Source organism: Humulus lupulus, chromosome 6 (assembly GCF_963169125.1).
Source record: "Humulus lupulus chromosome 6, drHumLupu1.1, whole genome shotgun sequence".
Classification (NCBI taxonomy): domain Eukaryota; kingdom Viridiplantae; phylum Streptophyta; class Magnoliopsida; order Rosales; family Cannabaceae; genus Humulus; species Humulus lupulus.
Window position 1 is genome coordinate 28,053,808 of NC_084798.1, and position 9,977 is coordinate 28,063,784.

The 9,977-nt window shown below is 33.0% G+C and overlaps 1 protein-coding gene across 5 annotated transcripts; it reads right to left on the reverse strand.

Moving 5' to 3' along the window:
* Positions 1–233: 233 nt before the first annotated feature.
* On the reverse strand, positions 234–7,019 carry LOC133781961 (regulatory-associated protein of TOR 1-like). 5 transcript variants are annotated; one of them, XM_062221088.1, is made up of 3 exons: positions 6,620–7,009; positions 822–976; positions 234–491 (listed from the first exon to the last, which is right to left on the reverse strand). In XM_062221088.1, the coding sequence occupies exons 1-3, from the start codon at positions 6,691–6,693 to the stop codon at positions 460–462; spliced, it is 261 nt and encodes an 86-aa protein (XP_062077072.1). In that variant the 5' UTR covers positions 6,694–7,009; the 3' UTR covers positions 234–459. The 5 variants fall into 5 exon arrangements, 1 of the variants encoding a protein (XP_062077072.1); XR_009870294.1 differs by having other exon boundaries at positions 235–491; positions 590–976; positions 2,083–6,986; XR_009870293.1 differs by lacking the exon at positions 234–491 and adding an exon at positions 2,083–2,483 and having other exon boundaries at positions 527–976; positions 5,445–6,990.
* Positions 7,020–9,977: the final 2,958 nt, after the last annotated feature.

A 9,977-nucleotide genomic window follows, 5' to 3' on the forward strand; every position in this document is an offset into this window, starting at 1 on the left:
ACACACTCTCTGCATTATAGAAAATAGTTTGCATAACATAATTTTATGCTTATAAACCAGTGTTATTGTAAAAGATACAATAACACATTTTTTGTATTATTCTAATATTTGGATAAGCTTGAATTATTATTATATAAACCTGTACATTATAATTATTTTTTATTTCTTTAATTCAAACCCGCTTCATTTAATATACTTAAAACACTCTTAACATCGTACAAATATATTTTTGAGTACCAATTATATGGTTCATAACACATATAATCAAATAATTGTGTCAAAATACATTCAAGATTATCTAAAAAATAATCCAAAAGTCTTAAGATATTAGACACTGTCTAATTAACATAAAAAAAATTCTCACAATAATCAACAAAATAGTTTTAAACAGTTGCATATTCAAAAGTAAAGGTAGGAATTCATAATCTTCCAAATATCAGCACACCAAAGCCTTCCAAATCAGATTTTCTTTTGCACTTGACTTGTTGAATCTGGTAAATAAAACATAAAAGAAAAACTAATGAGGTCATGAAATATCATATCCTTCATCCTTGATCTTCTCACAAAATGGCCAACAAAAGTGAAGTACCATAATTAATAACTTGTTTGCCACTCTACAGTTGAACTAGATCTCTTTTCATAGTCTCCAAATATCCATCAAAAAAATCAAGCTAAGGGAAAAATTTCTAAGAAACAAACAATCATAAACTGTACATATTAAAAATTCAGGACACTGTAGCTCCTCTGTCATAAACTCCGTGTTACAGAAGCAGCTCTGTAACACCTATAGATAAGTATAAAAGGCATTCTTCAAATTTTACCATGTGGCAGAATGTTCCATGCAATGGTATCAGTCACTGCAGTGAAAATCCAATTTAATTCCCCCAAAAGTGTTTTGCGGTCATTTTGGCAGCCCGGGATTTTATCAATTAGCGACTCATCAAGAGATTCATGTAGTAATGAGCGTCTGCAAAACCTGATAAACAGAACGCATCATGAAACTACTACCATCCAATCAGTGGGAATCCAAATACGATTTTGGGAATAGAAAGAAAGTCAAATAACACAAGAAAAATTGTATTAAAAACCACCGAATAGTACGTTTACAAGTCTCAAAAGGATGAAGCAAGATCGGCAACATCAAGAGATGAAAGAAAAATCTGGCAGTACTATCAGAACTGAAATTTCAGCCTCCATTAAAATCAGCAGAATAACAAAATTCTCAAAAACTAAAAGAACTAATAAGCCAGTTGGTCAGATCAAATCTATAATCCATACATATAAACTGATAGGCAAAGACCCAGATATTACAGCTAAGTGCAGGTCTTGTTATAAAACTAAAGATAGCGGTGAATGCTAAACATTGAAATAAACACATCAGAAAACATCTACACACGAACTTACAGCTCAAATGTTCAAATCATCTGTTAATACCAACCCAGCAACCTCTGGAAACTAGGGTAATCTATTTATAGGCACGAAGAATGTAAGCAGAAATCACTTCACTAACAAGATCAGGTGGTCATATCTTCTTTTTATACAAGAGACATAACTCCATCGATTTGTAATGAGTCAAACAACAAGGATGTTACACTAGCGTAGCACTAGTAACTATTGATGAAGTAGAAGTAGAATGTGGACTAACATATGTATATATATATATATATATATTACAACAGGGGACATTTAGTACTTCTATTATTTACATGCATTAATTGAAAATTAAAGTCACAGTTTGTATTAACATTACTAAAAAAACTCAAGGAACATGGTATGAAAGTAAAATGAATAATGCAAGCAAAGAGACAAAGATGAATTTGGCAATAGTAGTAATAAAAAATACAAGCTTTTTTGTCAATTCAACAAGTATTTATATATATATCATATATATGTCTATGTCCATGTGGGTGATGTTGATTATCTCTCTACTAGTGTTTTTAAATATTTTAACAGAAACATGAAAAGACACATATTGAGTACCAAAATAAGAGAGCTAACTATTTTGGCCTTTTGAGCTTGGCCGAAAAAAAAACTTGGAGAGTGAGTCCATTATGACATACATAAGAAACCTGGTCTACTTACCACTTTTTAATGCAAAAAAACAGACAAACATCCTTAATGTTTGTAGATCTCTTCCAAACTCCAAGAAATAGTTTGAGTTTTCCATCTTGATTTGGTAATCCTTCCAATCCCAGAATTGGAATCTAGAGATGGGAAGCTTTCAAAATTGAGCAAACTTTCAAATTCAAAGTCAATATCTGGAGATGGGTTCCCATGTTGTGACTTGTGAGTCCATACAATGTTACTTTCGCTCTTCTGTCCCTTCTCCTAGTTTTGTTTTTGTTTCTTCTTCCATTGAACCCCATGCCATGATGAGCTTTGATGATCCTGTGGCTGTAGACATGTAGTGTACATCTCCAAGGAATATTATTGTTTTCAGGTCTTAATCTACAGTCTTTGCACTCCACTCCACTCCACTCCAACTATACATAATGAAAAATACAGAACATCCAATCCAACAGATAAATTTGGCATACATTCATTCTCTCTCTATATATATATAATCATATATAACAAAAACTAAAAAATATTCAGGAAGATTGATGGAAAATGAGTTTCTGAACTGTAGCAAAGCAGGGCTATCAGCATAATGACACAAGGGAGAAGGTAAAGGAGATAATGAAGATAAATGGATTAGAGAATGAGAAAGAAGAAGTATAACCCAAAGGAGAAACCAATTTCCCATCTTAGGATAACAACGAAATATAATTGGATGTATAGTTGAGTCGTCTATTTATAATTTGTCCATCCAAATCCAATCCTTATAACCAAGTTGGTCGCAATTGAATTCTCTTCAAACTTTCAAAGAGTCATATTATTGGAATAATATACATAAAAAACCAGTTGATCATATATATGAAAGTTACATCATTGTTATCATCTACCTATGGTTACTGTAAACACAACAAACATTGTTTGAGCAAATAAAATTAATAAATACATATATAGAAACCAACGTACGTAATATATACATATGTATTTTAAAAAAAATACTTTAAATAAATAAAGTATTATTAACATCTTCACCCAAAAAGTATCACAATACTTTACTGAGTTATTGATTATTCATCAAATAACTCTAGCACCAATTTATATAGAATACACTTAGATATTGATTATTATCTTTCGAAATAAATCGATTGATAGTTCAGACCAATTATTTATATGTTGAACATCATATTCATCCATTGAATCATAATTAGAAATTAAGTTCACATCTTAATAATTGTCAAACATTTTACCCAGTCAAAAGCTAACATTGTTATCAGACAACTTTGCAAAGTAATTGAAAATGGTACAAGTGAATTTTCTTATTTTCATTCCAATAACATTTCAAGGAGACTTAATTAACTAATATAATAAAGATGATTATATATTCTTATATATGCAGCCATCAACCTTGTCTTTTATGATCTCTAAATTTTAGGATTAATTAATTTTTTTCTTAATAAATTATGAAATTTGTGAAAAAATAAATAATAAGGAGCTAATTGCTACTATTTATAGAACTTAAGGACTTGATAGATTTATTTTAAGGGCTGAATTGTCAAACATTAAGAAACTCATTATGCATTTAGAGTGATTAAGCAAACTTTGCCAAAACGAAACAAAAGCAAATGTAGTGTCATCTGTTCTTGGCTGCTTTAACAACAGTACTAAAACATTGTGCACCACACCCACAAATAATCATAGCAGAGAATAGTGATTATTAATAGGGTCCTATTGAATATATTTCTGTTAACAATTAAAAGAGCAGAAAAAATGATGTCGTGGTGGATATGAAAACTGAGAATTCATACAAATTTCTTTACTTGGTTGTGAGATTCATCAATATTTCTTTACATTATAGTCAAATCCCTGCATATTCAAACTCAACTAGGTTGTCTACAATTTCAATTGTTAAATAATAATAATAACTCAATTATTAATATTATTATAGTTGAAAAAAAAACACTATTACCAGAGTATAATCTAAGTTAAGGTGTTGTTATCTTATTATCAACTGTTCACATGCTCTCAAAATGAATTAGAGGGAAACAGAAGTAGCAACTCATACTTTTCCCCGAGTGTTCGGTTAAAACCTTCAATTTAATTTTACAGATCTAGAGCTACAACAGCAATAATAGCAATGATAGTAAATAAGCTTAGGATTTTAGTATATATGTTATAGTGAAAATGCAACTTGCCAGCTAATATGACCAACTGAGAAGAATTCCTGCCACTCCACAAGAGTAGCAAAATATACCATGCAGAAGTAAACCAGTAATATGTCCACTATCCATTTCAAAAGACCACCTATCCTTCTAGCTTATTATGTAAGAAATTGTCATTATATAATATGTCCCTCTGACCATTTCGAAAGATCACACATCGTCATAGTTATACATGCGCCTAATATTCTAGTCTCTAGGTATTTATATAGATCTTATTTGTTAGCCTAATATTTATAGAGAAAAAATGTCCTGATTGGAAAAATATTATACATATACATGTATAATTGATTTTTTTTATATATATAAAAACTTATTTAGGTAAAAGTTAAAGTAGCCACAATAAGACCATATCATATCTATTCCTGATGCTGCATCTTATAGACTTCAATTCATGCTAGCAGAAAACCAACATAGAAGCAGACATTTATATTGGTTTTAGTACTAAATCTATCCCAGAACAAAGTAAAAGTTCTTGCCACCACAACAACAAACTTACAGTCTTTTCTTAAATGATACATTGAAAACTTCAAAAGAAGAAAATGGAAAACTAAGATAAATACTTATTTGTTTATATTATTATTTTAAGGTCTTCATGAAGTGAACAATGATAAATGCAGAAACTGTTTAAAATGATGACCACTAGTCAAAACTATGTGATGCATGTGTGTGTGTGTATACTGTCATACGTTTATTAAAAATGTAAATTTATTGTGCATTATCATCGAATATAAATGATGGAAAATGAAGCATCTTCAAAGATTAACAAAAGAACTAGTCCTTGGTCCCAAAAATCTATCAGCAACTGTAAATTCCATCAGAAAATAAAACCAAGCAAAATATGATAGTTACACAATGCACCCATAAAAATGTATATATATTTTCTGCTCTTATTCTTTCTATTATTGTACCAACTTTTTTATTTATTTTTTTTGGCTCTATAATCAAAACCTTTTATATATGATCAGTTTGCTTGTGAAGATAGTGAACAAAAAGTACCGCGTATAATTTTACTATGGATTTCAAATACTACTTTACACAAATAACTCAATGCTTGTGGGTCCATTTACTTAATTATTGAGTCATATCACCAAAAAGAAAAAGTTGCAAACCAAGCTAATAAATTTATATATTATTAATTTTTTTTGACAAAAAAATTAAGAAAAAACGGACCTCATAGTTTAGATAACTACTTTCACGAAGAGAAGACTCGGCCTCTTCAATATTGCTATTATCAACCTTTGGATCCGCTTCTCCTGGAGGAGACGAAACCCACTTGCTGAATAGTCCCTAGTGGCCAGAGAGTCTGATGAATGATCAATTTCATCCATTTTCACTTGCTCCCCTGAACGCATGCACTTCAACATCTTTCTTACCCTATTTGGAATACCAAAGTTTTTTTTTTGTTCATGAAATACTTGGTTCTCATACCGGATTGTACCACTTCAAAATGTTATGTACATCAACCACATAAACAGAAATTGAAAACCAAATTAATTGAAACAACCTAAATTGCAGACATAACATGAGCATTAAAGCTAAGTTAATAATAGACCATTGACATGTTGAACCATTACATTTGAAACACTTGAAACGTAAGAAGAGAAAGAGAGATACAAATCTGCTATCTAATCCAGCTGTGTCCAAAAACATAAGATAAATAACTAACCACTGCATTCAAAATTCCAAAACAACTCTATTTTTCTCTTTAAATCAATATGTCATACACTTTGAGTTCTATTTCACTCCTAGTGAAAAACCCCCCAATTATTCTCATGGCTGAACTCCAAAACTCCCAGCAAATTTGAGATATTGTATCCGAACCACACCCAACACAAGAACAAATTTCAAATCTCATTGACAAAAGTAAACTTAATATATATATTATTTTACCTATGAGCAAAAGAGAACAGTCAAAGAGGTAGAGATTGAGAGCCCAAGAAAAACACAAATCTAAAAACAAAAAAAAATCAAGAAAATCAAAACAAGATAAAATGCAAATGCTTAGCTTTTACAAATATGCACACAAAATACCAATCCCACCAATAAACAGATTAGCTTATATACATATACATAACACCGAAATAACATATAATAAACTTACATATATATAAAACTGAAATGACATATATATATAAAACAGAGAAAACAAAAAAAAAACAAGACATATAATAAAATTACCTGCTGAAATAGGGTCGAAGGAGAAGTTTTGATCATATATATATATAACCGAAATAACAAAGGAGATTCACACACATACTCGGTGAGTCCAAAAAAAATTGAGAGAGAGATGGTGAGATGTTGTCCATAGAGGAGAAGAACCAAAGAGAGAGATGGAGAAGACACACCTGAGAGAGAAAAGATAGAGAGATGAAGGGGAGAGAACCTTCACAGGCGGGGTGAGCATCCAGGCGGCATGCATGAGGCAGCAGAGTAATTTGGGGGAAAATGAGTTTTAGGGATTTCGGGAAATGAGAGAAATGGGGATTTGGGGAAACCCAAACGAACCTCTGCTGAGAAATGGGGATTTCGGTTTTGGGGTATTGAGAAGGGAAATGAGAAAAGAAAATTGGGGCTCATTTTTTTAGTGAGCGAAGAGGCGGGAGACATTTTAAATTTCGGACCTTTGTCGCTTCTTAAAATATAATACTTTTTTAATAGTATTATATTCATGTGTTGTGGAAAGTGATTTTTGGTGTAGTGCTTGTTCTTATTCTTTTGTTATTTTTCTTTTCATTTCTCCTATTATTCTTCTTTAAGCCCCGGTGACCCTATCGTCACATGGCTATTGGGAACGGAACCCACTTTAATGACTATTACAACTGTCGCTATTCTACTCAGGGCTATAAGCCCAGTATGGTTACCAGAACCACCAGTGTTAAATCACTTATCTGATTAAGATTGACTTGATAGTCATCCACTCAGGAGGGCAGGATTCCTTATCCTGGATACCCATCATTTCGTGAATTTATTTGCCTGCTTGAATAGGGCTATATTTGCTAGGCGTGTGCCTTATGATTTGATGACATGTTATAACTGTTCATGAGCATATTGAGTTTTCAGACTGGGCTTCGGCTCACGAGTGCTATGTGGTGCAGGTAAAGGCAAAAGAAAGCTGGACCATCCTTGAGTTGGAGAGATTAGGTAACGATGTGTACATATGCAGCTACTCGACCACCACGGCCGAGGTTTGAAGAGGAACTAGGGTTAAACCTTGTTTTGTCGCCTAGATCGGCTGGTTGTAAATATTTTCTTGTAATAGACCTCTAAATTATATTTTTGGGATCCCAATGTATATAATAAATGTTCTAATGAAACGTTATATCTTAGCCAAAAATTTTAATCCCTAAACTGCTAGTCATACTTAGTTACACGTTTTTGGCCAAATGACTCGATTAGCGAGTTTAGCACTGTTTACAAGGCACACCGTAACAGTCCCTTGAGTTTAGGGCGTTACACTAATATTGTGATTGAATCTAGAGAAGTTGAATTTTTTGAGAACATGTTATGTGACAACAATTCTCAAGCTTCAACATCTCTAAAGGAGAATTTGTTATATGAGAACAATTATCAAGCTTCTACATCCAAAGTTGATTTTCAAGAGGAGAATTATCAAATGAATGTAAAGCAACCCTTTGAACTTAGAAGAAGTCAAAGACTTAAAAAGGAGAAAGTTCTAGTAGTGGATGAGATAGATTCTCAACGAATTTCATTCTACATGGTAGAAGGAAATAAAGAGGAAGTCATTAGGAAAATTCCTATTGTACTTCTCATTGAAGATGATCCTAAGACTTATAGAGAAGCTATACAATCGAGAGATAGTGCATTTTGGAAAGTATTCATCAATGATGAGATGGATTCCATTCTTTCCAACAACACTGGGGAATTGGTAGATCTCCCACCGAGGTCTAAGCCAATTGGGTGTAAGTGGGTATTTGGGAGAAAATACCACACTGATGGCACTATCCAAACCTTTAAAGCTAGATTAGTAGGTAAAGGGTTTAGGCAAAAAAAGGGTATCAATTATTTCGATACCTATGCACCTGTTGCAAGAAAAACTTCTATAAGAATATTGCTCGCTTTAGCTTCTATACACAACTTGTATGTTCATCAAATGGATGTCAAAACGACATTCCTTAATGGTGACCTCAATGAGGAGGTCTATATGGAACAACCCGAAGGGTTTGTCCTACAAAAATATGAACATATTGTAAAATCCTTATATGGATTGAAACAAGCTCCTAAGCAATGGCATGAGAAATTTGATCAAGCCATTTTGTCTAATGGGTTTAGACATAACAATTGAGACAAGTGTTTGTATTCCAAAACTTGTAAGGGACATGTGATCATTGTTTGCTTATATGTGGATGACATGCAAATTCTAAGTGATAACATGAAAGGGATAGAAAAAACGAAGAGGTTTCTATCATCAACCTTCAAGATGAAAGATCTTGGAGAAGTTGACACCATACTTGGTATCAAAGTAAAGAAACATAGTGGGGGTTTTGCGTTGCGGCAAACCCACTATGTTGAAAAAATATTGAACAAATTTAACCATCTCAAGGTTAAAGATGCCAATACTCCATTCGATCATAGTGTAAACTAGAGAAGAATGAAGGAAGAGCGGTGGCTCAATTGGAGTACGCTAGTGCTATAGGGAGTCTAATGTATGTTGCCCAATGTACTAGACATGATATAGCATTTGCGGTGAGTAAACTTAGTAGGTTTACAAGTAATCCAAGTGTGGATCACTAGAAGGCGATTGGAAGAGTCCTAGGTTATCTCAAGCAAACCCAAGGACTAAGCCTTCACTACTCCTAATTTCCTTCAATCTTAGAAGGATATACAATCTTGGGGACAACTTGTCCACAACTGGTTGGGTATTTACACTTGGTGGGGGTGCAATTTCTTGGGGTTCCAAGAAACAAACATGTATATCTCATTCCACTATGGAAGCAAATTTTATAGCTCTAGCTGCTACCGGCAAAGAGGCTGAATGGTTAAGGAATCTATTGATAGAGATACCCCTAATCAAAGAGAATGTATCCACTATATAGATACATTGTGATAGCCAAGCAACATTGGCTAGAGCATACAACGGAGTGTATAATGGGAAGTCTAGACACATTAGTCTAAGACATGGATATGTAAGAGAATTGATTCAAAGAGGAATCATCTCAATATCCTATGTGAAAACAAGTAAAAATCTGACGGATCCTTTCACTAAGCCACTAACGAGGGATTTAGTGGCTACATCATCTCGAGGGATGGAACTTAATAAACTCCTTGAAGAAATTCAAGATTGATGGTAACCTATCTTAACACTAGTTATTCAACTAGTCTTAGGTTCAATAGGTAATAACAAGTCAATCAAGTGAATATTAGTTGTACTCAAAACAAGTCTCATCTGAGATGTTGAGTACTTGTGAGTTACCAAGATTGAGGGTTAAAACTGGAAGGTTTTTTTAATAGAATTCAGTCTTGTGAAGACAAGTATTTTTTTGGTAACAAAATACTGTAAGAATTCTACCTGTATGGACCAAGGGGCGATGCCACCTCTCATGAGAATTGGGAGTATTCTCAAGAACGTCCATGAATGGAAAGTGCACATGGCCATTAACGGTGCAAAGTGAGACATAGAGGTCTGAAGTGAACATCGCAAAGGTGTGTGTGTTATCACCGATTTGTTATCATGAAAAGCTGGTT

Bases quoted from the DNA above. Each gene is read 5' to 3' on its own strand.
- LOC133781961 (XM_062221088.1), bottom strand. From the start codon at position 6,693: ATGCATGCCGCCTGGATGCTCACCCCGCCTGTGAAGGTTCTCTCCCCT. The intron at 977-6,619 runs GTGTGTCTTCTC...TCTGTTTATCAG, and splicing joins CTCTATCTTTTCTCTCTCAG to GTTTTGCAGACGCTCATTAC. The intron at 492-821 runs GTAAAATTTGAA...TTTATTTACCAG, and splicing joins ATGGAACATTCTGCCACATG to ATTCAACAAGTCAAGTGCAA.